Source organism: Martes martes (assembly GCF_963455335.1).
Source record: "Martes martes genome assembly, chromosome: 14".
Taxonomy (NCBI): Eukaryota; Metazoa; Chordata; class Mammalia; order Carnivora; family Mustelidae; genus Martes; species Martes martes.
The window spans coordinates 78,040,260-78,062,610 of NC_137902.1; the positions used below are offsets into that span (position 1 = coordinate 78,040,260).

Consider the following 22,351-nt stretch of genomic DNA (forward strand, 5'->3'; position numbering starts at 1 on the left):
TTTTTGCTTTCCTGTTTCATTTAAAATATAAAGTCATATTTTTTTGAATAACAATCTCTAAAAGGATTTTTTTTCTATTTTGCTTTAGTAAGTAAACCTTTGTCAAGGTTTTAGTATAATTTTAAAGCATTTATCCAGTTGCCAGATGCAATTATGTTCATTATAATTCTGAAATTATTTAATTTTATTATTACTTAGAAATCAGTGAAGAGCTACCAGTAATGGAGTATGTTTATTTTTCAAGGTGGAGGATTTAATAAGCATTGGGGAGAAGGAGTGCTTTAGCCTGAAGCAGAAAGTGACATTTCACATGATCATGGCTGTGCTTGTTTCTTGCTGTTCATCTTTAAAAGAAACTCACTTCCCGTTTGCGATCAGAGTCTTCAGTTTGTTGCAGAAAAAAATAAAGAAGCTTGAGAGTGTGATTACTGCAGTGGTAAGGAGTGCAAAGTTTTTGGAACATTGAGTAAAGTGGCAGCCCGGCTTGTTAATCAGGGCAGCACTGAAAATTGGGGGCTGAAATGATATGAAATGATATGATATATGATATGATATGAGTCTTTGGATATGAGGGATGAATGTAAAGCAGCCTTGGGTAGCAATAGGTAGAGAGTTAGAAAATTTAATTGAATTATAGAATTTCGGGGTTGTGATGTTCTGTACCTGATAGTTGACTCTTCCCTGTATTATCTTTATTAATTACTGGAGTTATACTTAACTACTCCTTGTGATAAAGAATTCACAAGGCATGTTATTGCTTGAACAAAATATTTACTTCATTCTGTTGTTTACTAAGAATTGATTTTTTTTAAAGGATTTTTTAAATTTATTTGACAGAGATTACAAGTAGGCAGAGAGGCAGGCAGAGAGAGAGGGCGAAGCAGGCTCCCCGCTGAGCAGAGAGCATGACACGGGGCTCGATCCTAGGACCCCAAGATCATGACATGAGCCAAAGCCTGAGACTTAACCCACTGAGCCACCCAGGTGCCCCAAGTATTGATTATTTTTAAAATAATTTGAGAGAGAGAATACACTTGAGAGGGGCATGAAGGGAGAGGGAGAGGGAAAGAATTTCAAGCAGACTCCCTGAAAAGCACAGAGCCCTACGTGGCATGGTCGTACAATCCTGTAGTCATGACCTGAGCCGAAACCAAGAGTCAGACGTTTAACTGAGCCACCCAGGTGCCCCAGGAATTGATCTTTTGTTTTATTTTAATATTACATCAGATTTAGATCTCACCAGCTTACTATTATCTTTGACAGTATTGGCTAAAGAGCATGTTTCAGTTGTATTTTTACCTAGTATCACATCTTGAGATAATAAGATGATTTCTTTTAATATTTTTAATAGTATTTTGTTTTTATTTGTCTTCCAACAATCAGAGGGCTCCTCATTTTAGGGTTCGCTGAAATGAATCACATCTTTCTTACATTTACATATACCCTGAGGATTTTACAAGTTCTAGCCTAGTCATTGTTACCTAAAATTATGTAAACTTGAAAAGCATGAATTTTTCAGACCTTCTGGATGGCTCATTCAGTCAAGCATCTGGCTCTTGGTTTTGTCTCAGGTCACGATCTCAGGTCATGGGATCGAGCCCCACCTCGGCTTCTATTCTCAGTGCGGAGTCTGCTTAGATTCTGTCTGCCTCCCTCTTGCTCACGTGTGCTCTCTTTCTCTCTCACTCCCAAATACATAAATAAAAATCATAGAAAAAAATAGAAGAGTGGTGGATCTTTATATTTTAAAAAGTAGCCCAGATAAGCCCTTCTTAATTTCTTTCTTTTGTAGACTGTAATAACCTGAATGGTGTTTGCCCTTGGTGTTAAAAGTATGGACAAATGGATTGTTTTTTATATGTGCAGATAACATGCTGTTTTATATCTAGTACTGAGTCCTGAGTCTCTTTCTGGCTGCAGCAGCACACTGAGCCAATGAAATCCCTCACTAGAGACATTTTCTCAAAAGTCTGACTTTGGGTTATTTTCCTTCTAAGTTACTACTTTGCACTCTTCTGTACAAGGTCTTGTTTATCATTTTTCTTCATGTTTTCTCATGCTGCTTTTTAGTATCTGCTGTATAATTTTTAAACACCCTCACATTTTGCTACTTGTGTAGACCTATTTGCACCCCATTAGAAGTATGCGACATGAGAAAGCTCCCTTTAAGGGTCTCCTGGAAATCCAACTCCTTTCTCTATAGAAGTGTGCCATTTAATAAACATAATTTATATGGATAACATTTGTTTTTAGATATGTGTTTCAAGAAAATACAGATAAAATGAAGCTGTGGATAACTTAATCTTTCTGTTGTAAATAGTGGTGGTTAAACCTCCTTACAAATTTGGTTAAAACTATTAATCCTGTCCTCACTTAAATGCTCATAGAGACGAAATTTTGCATATTACCCAATCATATATCCATTGCAGTTCCCCTGTGTATAACCCATGTTCAGAACTCCTTCATATTTATGCTCTTTGTTTCCTTTACTATTTCAGGAAATCCCCTCTGAATGGCATTTTGAGCTGATGATAGACAGAGAGATACCAGTGGAACTGTGGGCCCATTACATAAAGCAGCTCAATATGGCCCAGCGTGTTGCTGTGGAGGACTCTGTTTTACTCATATTTGCACTGAAAAATTTCATTCATGCACTGAAGGGTCCTAAATCTTTTCCTAAAGGTAGGACAAAGTGTGACTTTTGAATGTGATACTCAAGAAAACAATTATTTTCTCCACAACTATTCTTTGTTTTGAGTGAAAAGTTCCAGCATGTGTTCACATAAGTTTATTCACTGTTTCTCTCTCTTCATGTCCATGTAGATGATATATGGTGGAATCCCGAGCAGCTGAAAGAAGACAGCAGAGCCTATCTGCGCTTGCTTATTGGGCTCTTTGAGATGATACTCAGTGGTACTGATGCCACTCATTTTAGGGTTCTGATGAAACTTTTCATAAAGGTACTAGGCTCATCTTTTTCAGGCATACTCTTCCCTTTCAGAAGATACAGCAGAGCATTTTAATTATGACAGTTTTTTAATGAAAACGAAAGTAGATTTTTGAACAGTGCAGAGTATGGGGTAATATACACGGGCCCTGTGAGGAAGTGGTATCATCATGACACCAGTCAGTAGGCCAGAGACTAACATTGCTGCATGCCTAGTAGTGTGTTAGGCCTGTCATGTATTTACTAATCACAGTTCATTACCAGTGAGAAACTGCTGTTCAATGAGGTAAGTTAGCTTGTGCAATTTAGTTAAGAAATTTCATGGACCTCCGTGTTGCTAGGTCCAGCAGTTAAGTCTCTGTTCTTGTCTTAACCCTTTCAGCAGCATTTGGCACCACTGGTGACACTTACTCCATCTTGGAATTCCTTCTTAACAAGGCTTCCCCCTCATCACGAGTCTTGGTTTTCTGCTTGTTTTCACATGTTGTTACTATTGTCCAGTGTGTTCAGAGGCAAAGTTATAGCAAGTCCTTTGGATTCATTTACATACTTCTCATTGATTAAAATAAGTATGGAAAAGTTTAAGTCATGGGACAGGGCAAATCATTGCAACAAAGTGTTTTCTGTAATTGTACACTAGTGAAAAGAGGATTTGGAACCAACTAAATGTGAGTAAAAATTAAACTTCACTGTTGTTTATTTAATTTAGGTGCATCTAGAAGATATTTTTCAGTTATTCAAGTTCTTCTCTGTTTTATGGACATATGGGTCTAGCCTTTCAAATCCACTTAACTGCAGCGTGAAAGCAGCACTGCAGACTCAAGCTCTTTATATAGGTTGTGAGATGCTCTCTGCTCAGAAGGCACAGGATAAACATCAGCTGGCATCTGTATCTTCCCCAGGTATCGTGAGTAGCGTGTTATGTTCTGTCATGACCAACTTTAATGCTTTCTCTATATGTAGTTTATGTGGGTTATAGTTGGGAGAATTTCTTTTTAACTTTTTTTTCTAAAGAGTACTCACAGTGTGTGCACTCTCTCTGCTCTCTACATGTATGTGTAAATTAAGTGTATACATATAAGTTATTATGTATAAACTGTATATACATATATATAAATTATTATTTTTTTTTAGATTTCACTTATTTGAGAAAGAGGGCGTGCACACCAGCAGGTGGGGAAGAGCAGAGGGAAGGGAGCCCGACATAGGAATCGATCCCAGGACCCTGAGATCATGACCCAAGCTGAAGGCAGACACTTAACTGAGGCACCCAGGAGCCCCTATATAAACTACTTTTAATCACCAAAATGGGTTGTTAATATCCAGCTATTTATGTTCTACTTTTCATCAGTAAAGGGTTACATGGAGAAGCCACGCCATTTAATACAGTTCTGTATTCATCTGACTACTTAGAAAATGGGTCTCCAGTCAGACAACCTTTCTGGATTTGTCTCTTTTATCATGTGTAACTCATTTTCAGGTTGGGCACTACTAATAAAACACCCCAAGTTTAAGTTTATTTATTGTTTATTTTTTGATAAAATGAAATTTGCAAATTTCATGAAGTTGATGAACGTGATACTGGAAAATAGGTACTTAAAAGCTGCTGACCAAAAAAAAAAAAAAAGCTACTGACAAATGAGAGGATCTGGCAGAATTAGACCCTTTAGTGATTAAAGATGAGAGAGCTGATAAGGATGATGGATATGATTGATACTTCAAATTGGAATGATTTTAATGTCAAAGGAATAAGAGTGGCCCTTAGGAAATTTGAGGCTTTTCTAGATTTTTTTTTTTAATTCTAAAATTGCCTTTTTTTTTTTTTTTAAAGATTTATTTATTTGACAGAGAGAGACAGTGAGAGAGGGAAAACAAGCTGGGGGAGTGGGGAGGGAGAAGCAGGCTTCCCACAGAGCAGGGAGCCGGATGTGGGGCTTGATCCCAGAACCCCAGGATCACAACCCGAGCCGAAGGCAGATGCTTAACGACTGAGCCACCCAGGCACCCCCTAAAATTGCTTTCTATAAATGTTCTGTGAGGGGCGCCTGGGTGGCTCAGTGGGTTAAGCCTCTGCCTTCGGCTCGGGTCATGATCCCAGGGTCCTGGGATCAAGCCCCGCATCGGGCTCTCTGCTCAGCGGGGAGCCTGCTTCCCTCCCTCTCTCTGCCTGCTAGTGATCTCTCTCTCTGTGTCAAATAAATAAATAAAATCTTAAAAAAAAAAAAAATGTTCTGTGAAAGTAAAGTGAATGATCGTATGTTTTTCCCAAAATAATTTCTGTGTTTATCTTTCATTAGCTCTGTGAAAGAGCACATAATTACAATTGTAACCAAAATTTTGTTAAATACAAGGTAATGTACATACATAGATTTCAAGTTTTACTTACAAAATAAAATCCCATGAATATAATTTCTTTACCACTCACTGTAAAATTGCCTTCCCTTTTTTTAGATAGACTTACTTTAAGAAGGTGGTTTGTTTTTGTTTTTGTTTTTGTTTTTCCAGTTTTTTTTTTTCTGCTTTGGATGAGAAGACTCTCCTGAACATTTTTTTAAACTCTAATTCTTTAATAAAGTATTAAGTATTATAAGTATTCTGTAGTAGTACTTTATATAAGAATTTATTTTAAAATGTCTGCAAATTATTCCATTGTATGGAAGTAGCATGATTTATTAAAATGGATATTTTTGTTAAATTTGGGAGTTTTCATAAAGGTTTGTGTATTTTATTTAGAGGTCATAACTATTTGGATTTCCTCATTAAGTGTGAAATGTCTGTTATCTTTTGGTATCAAAGGCAGTAGTTTCTGAGGAATGGATATCTCCAGGACCCAGAGACTTAACTTTTCCTCAGTTTTGCTGCAAGATAGGCTCCCTGTCTACCCCTGACTTGTCATCTGTCACTTTCCTTCTTCCTAAAGTACTTTTGCATTTATGCTGCTAGAAATGTCACAGTACTCCACTGAAAACAGGAGAGATGCACCTTGTTCTACTGGGAAGCTCAAGGACTGCACACTGGAGTCCCAGGGGGCCTAAAGTGGAAGGTCATTTAGCCATTGCACCTGTCCTCCGTGCTCTCCTCTTTGAGTACACAGTGAGCTTCTATGCATAGCTTGTCTGTGAGGAGTCCAGGAAGTGTTGGCTGATACTTCTTTTAATCTGTTTACAAAAAACGTTATGCCTTTCAAAAGAAAAAGGTATTGGCATATTAATATAGTATGCTGTTATATGAATTAAGTCTTTGTCAGTGGCTTGGGAATCTAACCACCATTTATTACTTTCTGTCCAGATACTTACTCAGTTCAAAATTTGCTTACATACAGCAAATTTTGTTAGATGAATAAATATTTAACTTCATTTGTAAAAAGATGTAGAACTGCCTTTGTTTTTTTAATACCTGATCAATGTAGTAAATTCATTTATATATTTAAAACCAAAGCTCAGTATTTTTTTTTCAATTTCTGTGTAAAATAACTATTTTAAATCTAAGTAAAATTATTCGGGAGAATATAGTCACAGAGATTTTAAATGAAAGAACATTCCTAAAAGCTGATTGTTTAAGGTAGTTTTTGCTTACCTTGAGTTCCAGTATGTTACTGGAACATGGTAACTGTAGTACTTTGTTCTTTGAATTCGTTTTTGAATGATAACAGGGAATTTTAGCAAATAGTATCTTGGCCTGATGCTGCCCCTTGCGTGAATTCTTCTTTTGAGCTGTTTGTTTCTGACTTTATGAGTTAACATTACAGAGACCAGGAAAGATTTCCAGCTTTCAGTTTATCTTCTCAGATTCAAAAGTTTGTTGAGCTGTTTCTTAGCATTCCAGAAATGGAATATATGGAATGGATCATTACTACCAAAATAAAAGTTGGCACAACTCGCCTCAGTAGATAGCACAGAATAAAGCTTAAATAACTAATTACCATAAAAGGATTTTAGGTATTGTTTTATCCCAAAGATATTTTTTCAAAAAACCTCAATCCACTTGAGCTTACAGATACTCTACCAGATTTTTGAAGTTGGTTTTCCAGTGCTGTTGAACTGAGCAGGGCATAGAATGAAGAAAATCTTCCAGGTGCTTTGTCTAAAACAAGTGTAACATTGAAAACTGACAGTTCTTCCAAACAAAAAGAAAACAGTAGGCCATGTTTCTTTGAATAATAATGCAGATTTCTAAAGTATTTGCAAATTGAGTCCAGTATATTTTTAAAAAGCACGTATTTACCCAAATAGAGTTCTTCCAATAATATAAAATTGGTTCAAAATAATGAACTCTTAATATAATTAGCCATATCAATTTGAAAGGAGAAAACCCATATCATTTAAAAAAAAAAAACTGGAAAGGCATTAGATAAAAATCAGTAATTCTAATTAAGTGGCAGCAAAATAAGAGTGATGTAATAAAAATACTTCTCAAATCAAAAGCTAGCATTCTTAACTGCAGAGTTAGGGAAACAAAAGCATTCCTTCTAAATTCATTACATTACTGGGCTTGGTTCTAGAAGTAGTAGTTGGCAGCAGTAGCTGTTTCAGATACTGGCGGAATGTATGAATAATAAAGCTCTAGAATTCTTAGGTGAATTATTAAATGGGACATCTGGCTTGCCATTTGGAGACATTAAAAGTTTGATTCCAATCTTACTCCTTAGAAATTTCATGTGAACTAAAGATTTCACATTAAAAAAACAACACACAACTTAGCTCTAGCGATAGAAGAGAACATGTGGTTCACGTGGCCTCTCAGAATATGGAGATAGACACTTGAACAACTGACTCAGTGTGGGGAGGGCCTCTCTAAGCAATGTATAACACTAGAAGAAAAATTAGACTAATTTCTGCTTTAGAAACTCAAATGTCCACTAAGGACAAAATATTTGCAAAGCCTGATACACAATGGGTAGTTTACTCTGCGTACTTGCAAGGATGTATGTAAAGAGATATTTGTGTTAGCAGTTGTAGTGCTGAGAGATAAGGAACAACTGAGTGACCAGCAAGGTACTGGTTTAAAAAATACAGAAAATACAATGGAGAACCATACAGTTTTAAAGAATGATTTAATTTAGAGACACACACTTATGTAGAAAACACTTCAAAATAAATTGATGTAATCATTCTGTGTGTGTGTATGTACATTGTGTGCTCTGCTCTCATTTGTGTGTTTTCAAAAGGATATAGTAGCATATAGCTAACATTTTGCTAGAATAGTAAACAGTGAATGGTCTTCAGAGAGAATTTCAGTGAGGAGGAAAACTTCGACATACCCTCTGGTACTATTTAAGTTTTGTACTCTTTCAATTCTTTAAATTGCTAAATATTTTCCCCTTTGGTTTTAGTGGTGATATCTCTACTCATTAATCTGGGAAGCCCCATAAAAGAAGTACGAAGGGCCTCCATTCTTTGTCTCCAGGCCCTCAGTGGAGTGGTGTCTCAGTTCCACCTGGTAATAGATCATTTGGTTCCTAAAATAGAGGAGATCACCTCAGATGCCACCTACGTTGCTCAGGTAAACTCATCATCAAAGAAGATTGATCGTGTGCACATGCCTGAGTATACCTGTGAACAGTTTTGTCCTCTTTTGACATTTTGCTTTGTAGGGATTTTGATTGAGTCAAGTCACTGAAATTTGGAAATTGATGTCAATATCTGCACGACTTTTTCTTCCCATTTTTAAAAAAGATAGCATACAGTGTTTCAGTATGTGGCTTTTGACAGTACTTAGAGGTATTCTGCCATTTCCTGTTAAGATTTCAACGGGAAATGAAAAATGATTCACTGTCACGTGATTTGGAAAAGACTCTTCTATGATTAGCACATTTAGCCTTTATAGTTTCTTAACCCTTTTTTATCTGATTTTCTTTTTGGTGTGCTAGGATTTAGCTACTTTATTTGAGGAACTACAGAGAGAAAAGAAGCTGAAATCTCATCAGAAGTTATCTGAAACTTTGAAAAACTTACTCAATTGTGTATATAGTTGTCCATCTTACATTGCAAAAGATTTGGTGAAAGTACTTCAGGAAGTCAACAATGAGGTATGTGCAATTCAGGTGGCTTACACATTCCATGTAATGTTACTAAACACTATTGTATCCGCTCACAAGTGAGGAAGTGTTTGCAGGAGTTACAGATGTGCACTCAGAAGTGAAAATTTTCTTTCTAATTTGGGAGAGGGAAGTGAGATGTAGAAACAGAGGACACAAAAAGCAAGTATTGGTGGTTTTTTTTCTGTTTTAAAATTGTGTGTTATCCCTACTTAATCATTTACTTGAAGTGAATTTAAAAAAGAAAAAACATGGGGAAAAACACTGAAGATGCACTGCTGAGAAAACTGTTGGTTTGTGTCTTCTGGTGGAAGTCCTGCACAAGATAATGTATTTGGACATAGGCATGAACATTCCAGAATCCTTTGTTCATTCATAAAATGTGTGTGTTTGAACATTAATTCTGGGGGAAAATCCGTAGCTTTCATTATGTTGTCAGGGAGGCCTTGGCACAAAGGAGGTTGTGAATCACTGGTTTTTGTGATGGCACGTGTGATCAGACTGTTCCAAAGTGCATGGATGCTTCACCAGTCTCAGTCTGACTGCAACGTGGAGAACTAAAGCAGGGGTCAGTGGAGTGAAAACCACGTGATCAGATTTTCCTGGTGGCAGCCAACAGATGGCATTGAGCAGCTTTGTGTTATCCCTTGTAGTTTAAACTAGGAATTGACTGTCTTGTTCTGTGAAAGACCAAATAGTAAATATTTGTTCTGTGGGCTCCACAGTCTTTCTTCTTGCAGGTGCTTGGCTCTGCCATTGTATTGTGAAAGCTGGAGCCAGTTATGTAAACATGAGCTTGGCTCTATTTCAGTAAATAAAATTTACCAAAACAGGTGGACCTCTGCATTTGGCCCACGAGCCATAATGTGCTGGCATTTGGTTTAGTTGTTAAAGACCTCACATACATAATTTGGAAGTTCTGTTTGAGGAAATATGCAGTGTTTGCTAAAATTTATTTTTGTGGTCGAAAACTTTAGTTTGTGTTTCTTGTTGTCAGAAAATCTTGGGGTACCCACAAATTACTCCTCATTTCTGAAGGGTTTAGAGCTTTTGACCATTATAAACTGAACCATCAGAGGGAACCTGAGTGCTTATTAATTGGATTAAATAGCCTTGCTCCTGTCCAAGAGATCATCTTTAATTGGGTTTTTTCTCCAGGCTAAGCTCCCAGGCTTGCAACATTGTATCTTTGCATGTCTCTGTAAAGCAAGCAAAAATAGGTGTCAGTATAGATAACTGTTTGCTAATAACTTTCTCGAACTTTAGATGGTGCTTTCTCAGCTGTTGCCTATGGCTGAACAACTGTTAGAAAAAATCCAGAAGGAGCCGACAGCTGTCCTAAAAGATGAGGCCTTTATTTTACATCTCACTCTGGGAAAATATAATGAATATTCAGCTTCCCTTTTACATAAGGACCCAAAGAGTCTAGATATATTTATAAAAGCTGTACATACAACAAAGGAACTTTGCACAGGAATGCCAACCATTCAGATAACAGCTCTTGAAAAGGTCAGTGACTTTTTTTCAAAGATTAAAGTATGTTCAAGCTCTTAAAATTGTGTAATGTTTTACTTGGAGAAGCTAAAGTAGACTGGACATGTTTTAAAATGGATATGATCTGTTTGGCCTGCTTTTGCAAAATTGAGTGATACATATGTATGATAAAGCCGCATTTTAGCTGACAAAATGGGAGTAATATTACATCATAAGAAAGAACTGTTTAAAGCTCATTTTTAGGATTCACGTTGTTGAGCTCAATTGCCTTTTTTCTACCTCCTCTAGATTACAAAGCCTTTTTTTGCAGCTATATCAGATGAAAAAGTTCAACAGAAGCTTTTGCACGTGTTGTTTGATTTATTGGTGAACTGTAAAAATTCACATTGTGCTCAGACTGTTAGCAGTGTTTTTAAAGGGGTAAGTTACGCAGTTTCTATAATTTGTTTCTTATTGTTCTCTTCCAAGTACACCATGTTTAACCAACCTCTGATACCCAGTGCTTTTAGAATGTCAGATGTTAGCATTAATAAGAATCATGGACAAGTAGCTTATAGAGAAGTGCAGAGTCAAAATTATAAGTCTTCACCATGATTTTTATTTTGTGAAATATTTATATTTTAACAAGGTTGGGTATAGTGTTAGTTTGGCTCTTACATTAGATGGGATCTGTCTGTTTTATGCAAGGATTTTCAACGGAGTACAGGTTCTACTTAAATAGTTGTTTGATGACATGTATATAATGGAATTGAGCATGTGCTCATTGGTTTGTATGTGTACTAAAATATAGCTGTACATCAGAACAACCACTTAGTTACTTTGTTTTGTTGTTAAAAAAAAAAAAACACAGAAAACAAGTTCACAAAAATAGGTACTAGTACGGGGAAGTCCTAGTATCCAGATTCACCAGCTCTCAGTATATATCATATTTTCTTAGATTTCTAAGATGCAGATTTCTAAGTGAAACAAATTAAGGTACGAGCAGTGTGTATACTACACTCCTGTTTGTGTGTTGTTTTTGTCTTTATACAGCTCTTAGGACATGGAAAAGAATATGGTGGCATTTGCCTTTGGGGTTTGGGATTGGTTTGGGCTCTAAAGTCCTAGGAAAATGTGAAAGTGGACATGGACATTTAAGTCAACATCTGTTTCTCTAATTTTATCCCACGGAAGTGTATCATCAGTCATTCTTCCTTCATATTTCAGATTTCTGTTAATGCTGAACAAATCAGAATAGAACTGGAGCCACCAGACAAAGCAAAGTCCTTGGGCACAATTCAGCAAACGAGAAGACAAAAAATGCAGCAGAAGTAAGAGCTAGGAGTGCAGTGAAAACACGCTGTTTATTCCCCAGGCCTTGAATGTTATGAAACCATTATAAATTTTTGATGCCCATTAATTTGGCATACATAGTATGATAATTTTTACTTCGCATTGATAATGTTTGCTTTTCAAATATTTTCTGTTTCCCAGAAAATCACAAGATCTAGAATCTGTTCAGGAACTCGGAGGTTCTTACTGGCAAAGAGTAACCCTCATCCTAGAATTACTGCAGCACAAAAAGAAACTCAAAAATCCTCAGATACTGATACCAACTCTTTTTAACCTGCTGTCAAGGTACTGACACTTGCCTTTGCATTTGATCTACGAGAGAATAGGATTCTAATTCATACACATCTTATTTAACATTCTTTTTTTAAATATAGTCTTTTCTTAACTAGTCTGTAAAATAAAGCAAGTTAAGTACTGTAGTTGAAAGGTTAAAAGAAAGGTGTTAGGTACCCATTGTTAATGCCCAAATTGATCATCCTCTTGTGTTGAATAGTGAATGACCATTCCCCTTATAGCCTGCTTCTTAACTTTCAGCATTGAGTTCTTGGTGCATCCTTACTTTAAAGATAAAGGGAGAAACCCACTATTTTTTTAGGTATAAATTACCAGATAGCTGTAGTGTTTGCCATTGTATTGTAGATAAAACTTATTTTTGTCTGAAAAGAATGTAATTCTCAAGGTGGTTCTCTAAGATTTCAAATAGGTTGATGGAGAGTGCAACAGAGGAGAGAGATAAAATTTGACATAAAGCACCTACCCATATGAGAAAAAAAATCAGTTAGAATCTTGTTTGTTTTTTATAGGCTGTGTTTAATGTGAATATTTTAGTTATTCCTAATTAAATATGTATGCTGGAGAGTGGTCATTAATGCATAACTGAAATTGTGTAACTTCATTTCCCATTATGTCTTTTCCGGGGGGTCCTGAAGGAGTTTAGAACCTCTGCCACCGGAGCAGGGAAATATGGAATACACCAAACAATTAATTCTTAGTTGTTTGCTCAACATCTGCCAAAAACTCTCTCCAGATGGTAGCAAAATACCAAAGGGTATGTACTTTGTTGCAAAGAAACAATGGAAGGATTACTTGCTTTGTGTGCATATGTACCTACCACTTAAGAGTTTTTTTTTTTCTCCTCACTCTAGATGTTCTGGATGAAGAAAAGTTCAATGTGGAATTGATCGTTCAGTGCATCCGTGTTTCAGAGATGCCGCAGACCCATCACCATGCCCTTTTACTTTTGGGTACTGTTGCTGGAATATTTCCTGTAAGTACTAATGATTTGAGACTTAAGCAGATATTTTGATATTTTCTTTCTTCAGTGGAAATGCTTAAGTGCTCACTGGTCTGAATTCAGTCAACTTTGGGTCTTATTGGTGGGATTCTTAGCCCTGTCTCTTAACAATTGTGGCATTGTAGCTGGTTGATCTTGCTAAGCTTCAGGTTCTCTTCTTGTAAAATGGCAATAATAGTAACCTTTGTAGGATTATTGTGAGGATGTGACTGGGTAGTTTATGGTTTGCACTTAGCACAGAGCCTGGCACCATGTAACTTATAAGCAGTTGTGTTGGTGTTCCTTGACAAAAATTACCATCCCATTGTCTTCAGACAGCTTTCATCCAGTGAGTTGAGAAAAAGTACTTTGATTATAAACTACCTCGGTTAGAGAAATCATGTTCCTTATAGAAGTACATCTTTTGAAGGTAATTGAGATTTTTTTTCCTGTCGGGGATTTAGGTCACAGGTTCTTAACCTGGGGTTCTCTGAGAGCTTTAGCAGTCTTTCAGTATACTAAACATCATGTAGATTTTATGCATATAGGACTTTTTTCCTTGGAAGAGAATCAGTAGCTCTCAGAGGAGTTGATAACTAGAAACAATTAAGAATCACTGATATTTTTTCTTTGCTTTAATTGAAATACAGTTCATATACAATAAAATTCATCCATTTAAATAGGTTCTACTATTCACTGGTTTCAGTATGTTGACAGAGTTGTATAAATATCACCATTCTCTACTTCGAAAACATTTTCATCACCCCCAGAAGAAACCCCATACTCATTAGCCGTCGCTTTTTATTCCCTCTATCACTATAATTTCCACCCCTGGCAAACACTGATCTTCTTTCTCTCTCTGGGTTTACCTGTTCTGGACATTTCATGTTTGTGGAATCCTATTACACGTGTGCTTTTTAATGCTTGACTTTTTTCACTTAGCACAATGTTGTCAAGATCATGAATGTTGAAGCTTGAATCAGTATTTCTTTTTTTTTATGGCCAAATAATATTCCAGTGTATGTATGTGCCAGATTTTGCTTATTTGTTGGTCAGTTGACAGACATTTGTTTCTACGTTCGGGGTATTGTGAATTATGCACCGTGAACATTTATATATGAGGTTTTGTATAAATATGTTTTGGGTTCTCTGGTATATACCGAGGAGTGGAATCTTTGAGTCAGAAGTTAACTTTAATTTTCTTAGAAACAGCCAAACTGTTTTCCAAATCATCTATATAATTTTGTACCCACCAGCAGTTATGAGAATTCTAATTTCTCTAAACCCTCACTGCTAGCTGATTTTTTTTTTTTTAAGTCATCGTAGGGTGTGTGAAGTTTCTTAGGATTTGGATTTTGCATTTCCCTAAATGCCTAATGTTGAGCATCTTTTCATGTGCTCATTGACCATTTCTTTGTCTTTGGGAATCCTTCGCCCATTTTTAAATGGGGTTATGTCTTCTTTTATTGCTAGACTATAATGAATCAGTGATATTTGGTGTGCTTAAAATAGAAAATGTTGAAAAATGTATTTTCTTTCAGGATAAAGTTCTACACAACATCATGTCTATTTTTACATTTATGGGAGCCAATGTCATGCGTCTAGATGATACTTACAGTTTTCAGGTTATTAACAAGACTGTGAAGATGGTTATTCCAGCACTTATTCAGGTAAGCTGTCTTTATACCATCAGTAGTTTTTTATTGTTTAAGTGTGCTCCATACCCAACATGGAGCCCACCACAAGGCTTGAACTCATGTACCTGAGATCAAGACCCAAGCTAGTAAAATCAAGAGTCGGACACTTAACTGACTGAGCCACCAGGTGCCCCAGGTTTGTTTGTTTGTTTGTTTTTGGTCTTTAAATTTTTACATAGTATGAAAGTAGAAGTAAATAAGTGACATTAAAAGCCTTTATGAAATGCTCAGGTATTTGTGCTTCTTACATTTCAAAATGCTGAAGCTAATAATTAGTTTTAGTAACAATGTCTGTTCCAAAAATACGAGTAAACATGCATAACTGGTTTGCTCTGCTAAAAGGGTAGAACTATACCTGGGGCTTAATGTTACTCTGACAAAGTGAATTTAAATTTGCTGTATATTTCAGGACGTTGAACTTGGATAATACCATTATGCAGGTTAGTGGAGGTAGGACATTTTAGAACTACAGTGGCAAATTTGTTCACTCAACAAACATTTTCCAAGTGTTCTCTAAGAGCCATGTATTCAGAGGTGATTGAGTCTCTGCCAGGAAGGATGAACCATTTGAAACTAAAAATCAGCCTTAAAAATGAAAGAGCTAGATCATCTGCATGAATTTTGTTTACCCCCACCTGTTGTTAATGTCTTCTTCACATTATTGGCCATTCCAGGGATGACCATATTCAGCATCCATCTTCTTTTAATCTTGGTATTAGGTGATACTCTCTATGTCCAACAAGTTGGCAAGTACAGGACACAGATGCTAAAAGAAAAATAACTGTATGCATCAGCATCATATATGCCAGTTGAATAGGTCAGTGCTGAAAGAGTTCAGAATAAAAGACAGCACCCATGAGCCAGGAAGACCACAGAGTTTCATTAAGAAATACAATTTGAACTGATAGGAATGAAGGACAGGATTTGCTTTATGAAATGACAAGGTCCGGGAATGTGTACTGTGTGTGTGTGTGTGTGTGTGTGTGTGTGTGTGTGTGTGTGAAGAATGTAAGTTAAGAGTGATGTGTGGAGTGCAGAGTGTTGAGACAGGGAGAAGTGAGGGCATTGGTTCATTCATTCTTGCATTCAACAACCGTATTTGGAGTATCAGTTCCAGAGTTCAGTGGTTTGAACATTAGTCTGAAAGCAACAGGGAGTTGTTGGCCTTTTCTGTGTTCTGCTTGTGTAGGTTAAACCCATTCTTCTCCGGGCAGAACACATATCCTTCTTGTTGCGTGCAGGCTCCCAGTTGGCCTGAGAGCAGACTTGTTCTGAGTGCCACATACTTGGGATCTGTCATTCAATACCTCCAGTTGGTATCTTTCCCCATGTGAATCTTGTTCATACAGATGATAAATCTTCTTTGCGGCGGGGCTCACATCCTACACGTTTTATTCCCCTCAGGGCCATGCAGTCCATGGTATGTAATCTGTACGCACTGAATATTTACTAATAGGTCCTTGATTATTCATGTTCTTTTGATCATTTTTGGGGGGGTACATCTGAAGGCCTTCCCAGGTCTACCTGAAAACTTCCTTGTGAAGGGTTATTTGCTTCTACTCATTGTCTCTGCTTGTTGTTCTGCAGTCCGATGGTGGAGACTCTGTAGAAGTCACGAGAAATGTGGAAGGAATCGTGGTGAAAATCATTAACGTGTTTGTGGACGCGCTGCCGCACGTTCCAGAGCACAGGCGCCTGCCCATCCTTGTTCAGCTTGTCGATACATTAGGTGCAGAAAGATTCCTCTGGGTTCTCCTCCTCCTGCTCTTTGAACAGTATGTCACTAAAACAGTGCTGGTGGCTGCCTATGGAGAAAAGGTCAGAGTACAGGGCGGGGTGACAAAGGAAATGTTGATGTTTCACACACACTTTGTGATACTTTCCAGTTTATGTGTAGGACTGATGATGCTTATGTCTGTTATTTACTTATTTATTTATTTGTTTATTTTTTAAAGATTTTGTTTATTTATTTGATAGAGATCACAAGTAGGCAGAGAGGCAGGCAGAGAGAGAGGGGGAAGCAGGCTCCTGCTGAGCAGAGAGCCTGATGCGGGGCTCGATCCCAGGACTCTGAGATCATGACCTGAGCCGAAGGCAGAGGCTTAACCCACTGAGCCACCCAGGTGCCCTTACTTATTTATTTATTAAAAATTTTTATTTATCCATTTGACAACACAAGCAGGCAGAGTGGCAGGCAGAGGGAGAGAGAGAAGCAGGCTCCCCGCTGAGCAGGGAGCCTGATGTGGGACTCGATCCCAGGACTCGGATCATGACCTGAGCCAAAGGCAGATGCTTAACCGACTGAGCCACCCAGGCGTCCCACTTATGGCCGTTATTTAACAGTACTTGCTCAGAGCTGTTTTAAAAGATGTTTTTGACTTTTTTTTTTTAAGATTTTATTTATTTATCTGACAGACAGAGATCACAAGTAGGCAGAGAGGCAGGCGGAGGGCGGGGGGTTGGGGAGCAGGCTCCCTGCTGAGCAGAGAGCCCAGTGCGGGGCTCAATCCCAAGACCATGACCTGAGCTGAAGGCAGAGGCTTTAAACCACTGAGCCACCTGGTGCCCTGTTTTTGACATTCTTTACAATTGCTTTCAGAGTCTGTGGCACTGCGAATACCCTCAGTAGCAACGGATTATTTGCTGTGGGTGATTGGACTTTCCTGAGAACTGGTCTGTAGTGCCATGCTAGGTGGTTCTGTTTTAAGCCTAACAGAGTACAGCTATAAAGTAATTAAACTGTGTCTCTTGAAAATGGTTTTGAAGGCATTTCATGGGGAAGGGGAGGAGTGTCAGGATCATCAAAATTGTCACACCACTGATGATTATTTTTAAGAGCCCTGTTTGCATAGATGAGGGTAGAACTTCTAGGTCAAGGCTAGGCTTTTAAATGATTTTTTAGACAGAGGATCTGGGATAGGTCTAGACCTACCCTAAGTAAAGGAACATATTCTGTTCTGCTAGAAATCACAATGCAGATTTTCCTGCAATTAGGCCCAATTAATTCTCATAAATTGGCTTTTTTATGTAGGACACTTTGTAACTCATTCATCTGGGATACACATGACCGTAAGGAACAATATGTAATGCCTTTGCATGCTAAGAAATATTTTTAAAACATTTCCCTAACGTGTACTTACTAACAAAGTGGATAGGTATAGTTTTATTACCTATTTCTCTTCTTTGTACAGGATGCTATTTTAGAGGCAGACACTGAATTTTGGATTGCAGTCTGTTGTGAATTTAGTGTCCAACATCAGATACAAAGCTTGATGAATATTCTTCAGTACTTAATAAAGTTGCCAGAAGAAAAAGAAGGTAAGCGTTAAGTGTTACTGTTCCATCTAAAAGAGCAAGAGAAGCAGAAGTCCATGCACATTATCCTTAGAGCACATAGTACGTCTTTAGAAGGGTTTTTGCAAGTAACTTAATAATTTTTATTTTTTTTTTTTTAAGATTTTTTTTATTTATTTGACAGAAATCAGAGCTAGGCAGAGAGGCAGACAGAGAGAGGGGGAAGCAGGCTCCTGCTGAGCAGAGAGCCTGATGCGGGGCTCAATCCCAGGACCCTGAGATCATGACCTGAGCTGAAGGCAGAGGCTTAAACCACTGAGCCACCCAGGCGCCCCAAGTAACTTAATAATTTTTAACTTAAGTATATGATTGTGTGTCTTCTCAAATCCTTGTGGAAAATAGAAAGTAGGACTTCAGCTCACCTCTCCTCACACACTGGCTTTTTTACTGCTGTGCTTCTGCGGATGTGTTGGCTGTGGAGTGTTACCAGGGGCACAGGATGCGTTATGGTAAAATGACAGCAGGTTAGCAGGGACTTATTAGCTGTCTCTTGTCTTCCCATTAAAATATTTGTGAAGAGACGGGAAGAAGAAAAACAACACAACTTTAGTAACTAGGGGCACCTCAGTGGCCGTTGGTTAAGCATCTGGCTTTGACTCAGGTCATGATCCCAGGGTCCTGGGATCAAACCCCATGTCGGGCTCTTGGCTCACTGGGGAGCCTGCTTTTCTCTGTTCCTCTGCCTGCCATGCCTCCTGCTTGTGCGTGCTCTCTCTTACTCTCTGTCAAGTAAATAAATAAGATCTTTAAAAATAAATAAATATTAAAATTTTACTGTATATGTGAGTCTTGAAAAAAATTCCACGGATTGCAGCATCAGTGAGACTGGTTTAAGAAAGGGTTTGATGTGTTCTTCATTCTCTGCCCTTTGAAGCAGAGCAGCAAGGAGTCCATAGGGACTATTTTCTGTATAGCTAGCTGTTTTGGCCCTGCAGCGGCTTGTCTGATCCTTCAGTCTGCTTAGGTCTGGCAGGGACAGACCAGCCTGGAGAGCTGTATATAGTAACCTGTTTATGGAAGAAGTCTTCAAATTGAGTCACTCTAGGACAGTGTTTTCTAAGTGGCCCATTGTGGACTCCCACTTACTGTATCTTCAAACCCTTCTATATTAGATAAATTTGGATATGGGATTCTACAAAGTTTTAGGAGACACATCTGTGAACTTTTAGAATTAAACGTTGAAGCTAGAGGGACCTTTCCTTTTTTCTATCCGGGGCCACTAAGTAAAGCCTCTGTGGCTTCAGCATTGGGAACAGATGCAATACTAAAAGACACATTTTGTAGTGCTTTTGTCTTTCATTTGCTTGTCTCAGTTGCCCTCGGTTTTTTGTTTGTTTTTGTCTTACTCCCAGGGCTCTTGGATATATTAATAAATATACATCTTTCACTAATTCAGAAGATGAAAAACTGGGTGTGACAGATTCACAAATTCCAATCAGAAAATTATATCCCATGTACCGTGCTCCTTATATCCATATCTTTCTAAAGATTTCCATGAGGATGAGTGAGGTCACTTGTCGTCTCATTCTTTTTCAGAAGCTGTTCCCAAAGCTGCATCAACTAAAAGTGAATCACAAGAAGAAATGCTACAGATTTTTAATGTAGACACTCACACTAGCAAGCAACTGCGGCATTTTAAGTTCTTGTCAGTGTCCTTCATGTCTCAGCTCCTGGCTTCCAGCCATTTTATCAGAAAGGTGATGTGTTTTTTAAATGTATTTATGAAAAAATTATTTTTTTGAAGGAACTATTTTGAAAAAAAATTTTTTTTTGAAGGAACTATCATTTAAACAAGTAAAAAGAGATTGGCAAATATAAAAACACGAGGCAGCCCTTAAAGATAATAGAAAAATCAGTAGACTTTACCATAAACTGTTGGGCGTGATCTGTTACGGCTGTACACATGTAAACCCTGCCACTCTGTAGTTCCATTCTCAAGTGGTACACAGGCATACCTCGTTTTACTGTGCTTCACAGGTGCTATGTGTATTTTTTTTTTTTTTTAACAAATTGTAGGCTTGTGGCCTCAAGCAAGTCTTTCAGCACCAGTTTTCCAACAGCAATCGATCACCTCAAACGTTTTCATTTTATTTGGTACAGTGACCTGTGATAAATGATGATGACTTGCTGAGAGCTCAGGGGATGGTTAGCATTTTTTAGCAATAGGGTATTTCTACGGTATGTACATTGTTTTTTTTTTAGATACAACACTATTGCACATGTGATAGACTACAGTTAGCATGAATATAACTTCTATGCCCAGGGAAACTTATATGCCCAGAAAGTTCATTCGACTCACTTTACTGTGATGACTTTATTGTGCTGGTCAGGACCTGAACCTACAGAATCTCTGAGGTACGCCTGTGCACCCAGCAGAAACATACATATGAGCCAACATTTAGCATACTTGCTACAACACATTGAGAAGAACTCTCGTGAGAGCAGTAGCTGTGGTAGCCCAGAACTGGCAGCAAGCCAGGTGTGTGTCAACAATAGATGAAGTGTCCGTCATCATAAATGGACACGAGTGAATCTCAGAAAGGTAATAGTAAAAGCAAGTAGGCAGATAGACAAGAATACGCCCTAATTCCAGTTGTGTAAAGTTCAGAAACAAGCACAACAAAACTGTGGTATTAGAAGTAAGGACAGTGTTTACCTTTGGGAAGGAGGGAAAGGGCAGTAATGAGATCAGGTAGAGGAAGGATTCTGAAGTGCTTCGAATTATAGGCTCTTTCTTGATCTGCATACCGCAAGCTCTGTACCTGTGATTTATATGTCTTCCTGTTTGTGTATTAAACTTTACACACAGGAAGAAGGAAATACAGAAACAAAATGAAGAGAAGGAAGGATTGGGAACATCAGAGTGGTTGAACATTAGAAAGTCTGTTCTGTGTCTACTGCATGAGCAGGTCAACAGGGGAAAACCATATGACAATTGAAGCATTTATAGAGAAATCATTTGATAAATTCAGTACTTATCATGGTTTAAGAAAAATCCTTCTAGCCTCCAACATGGATGGGGACTTCCTTGGCCTAATGAAGATACCAGAAACTGGTTTATATCACTCTTCTTAAGGAAACAGACATTGTAAAGTCTGGAACAAGGTTGTCCTGTCCTGTCCCATTGCCGTTTCTATTCTGCAAAAGAATGGAGCCTAAGAATCAGAATCAGAAAACATGGTCACCAAACTCCTAGAACGAATAATTCCTTTTGCAGGCTTGCTTGATAGGGTTTAGTGTGGACACTCCTGCAGATCCGCTTGCCGAGGACAGTGGTGGTGCACGAGCAGTTGGAGGGGGCACACCCGTGCAAAAGCAAGGGAGGTGATGATGTGGCGGGAGCTTGCGAAGTAGGTGGGGAAAGAGAACTGTCCTGTAACTAGAGCCACCGAGGTTTGTTTTCCATTTGGGGAAGGAAGATTGATCTCATGCTGTATACAAAAGATAATTTTTTTTTTTTAAAGATTTTATTTATTTATTTATTTATTTGACAGACAGAGATCACAAGCAGGCAGAGAGGCAGGCGGGGGGTGGGGGAAGCAGGCTCCCCGTTGAGCAGAGAGCCCAATGCGGGGTTCGATCCCAGGACCCTGAGATTATGACCTGAGCCGAAGGCAGAGGCTTAACGCACTGAGCCACCCAGGTGCCCCTACAAAAGATAATTTTAAGTAGAATGTGAAAAGGAACACTTAGAAGAAAATTGAGAACAGTGTGACCAGAGGATGGAGAATTTTAAAAATTCAGTTCAACAAAAGGCCACCATAAACAAAATGAAAAGAAAGCCACAGATAAAAAGTTCATAAATTCAGTTCCCCTAAGAACATTTGGCAGAGAATATGAATTCACTAAAAAGGGAATAGAAATGGCCAATTAATATGCAACAGAATAACGTTCCTAATAGGGAGGAAATTGCAGATTAAATGGTAATGCCACTCTGATGTCCATCAGATTGGCAAAAATTTAAAAGCTCTTACTACCAAGAAGTGGCAAGGCTGTGGGGACACCGTTATTTGTGTCCACAGTGATGGGTAAGGTCTCTGAACAGGGACTTCAGAAAGCACGCGGCAGTCTCCAGGTTGGAGATGCGCATCTCCTCTGATCTAGCCATTCCCTTTCTTGGGTATGTGCCCTACAGAAAGGGGCCTGCTTGTTCAGGGAGATAAACAAAAATGTTCTTTTCTAACATTCTTACCAGCAGAAAACATGGACATAGACCA

At 38.1% G+C, this 22,351-nt stretch overlaps 1 protein-coding gene across 1 annotated transcript in view; it reads left to right on the plus strand.

Moving 5' to 3' along the window:
- HEATR1 (HEAT repeat containing 1) overlaps positions 1-22,351 on the plus strand; it is a 50,270-nt gene that overhangs the window by 17,032 nt on the left and 10,887 nt on the right. Inside the window, exons 17-32 of the mRNA XM_080823604.1 lie at positions 245-436; positions 2,499-2,682; positions 2,824-2,960; positions 3,657-3,849; positions 8,280-8,449; positions 8,817-8,975; positions 10,251-10,493; positions 10,767-10,898; positions 11,685-11,788; positions 11,952-12,095; positions 12,740-12,858; positions 12,956-13,077; positions 14,625-14,753; positions 16,368-16,598; positions 17,972-18,098; positions 19,671-19,831. Coding sequence (XP_080679730.1) covers positions 245-436; positions 2,499-2,682; positions 2,824-2,960; positions 3,657-3,849; positions 8,280-8,449; positions 8,817-8,975; positions 10,251-10,493; positions 10,767-10,898; positions 11,685-11,788; positions 11,952-12,095; positions 12,740-12,858; positions 12,956-13,077; positions 14,625-14,753; positions 16,368-16,598; positions 17,972-18,098; positions 19,671-19,831 — 2,547 coding nt within the window. The remainder of the gene's footprint in view (positions 1-244; positions 437-2,498; positions 2,683-2,823; positions 2,961-3,656; positions 3,850-8,279; positions 8,450-8,816; positions 8,976-10,250; positions 10,494-10,766; positions 10,899-11,684; positions 11,789-11,951; positions 12,096-12,739; positions 12,859-12,955; positions 13,078-14,624; positions 14,754-16,367; positions 16,599-17,971; positions 18,099-19,670; positions 19,832-22,351) is intronic.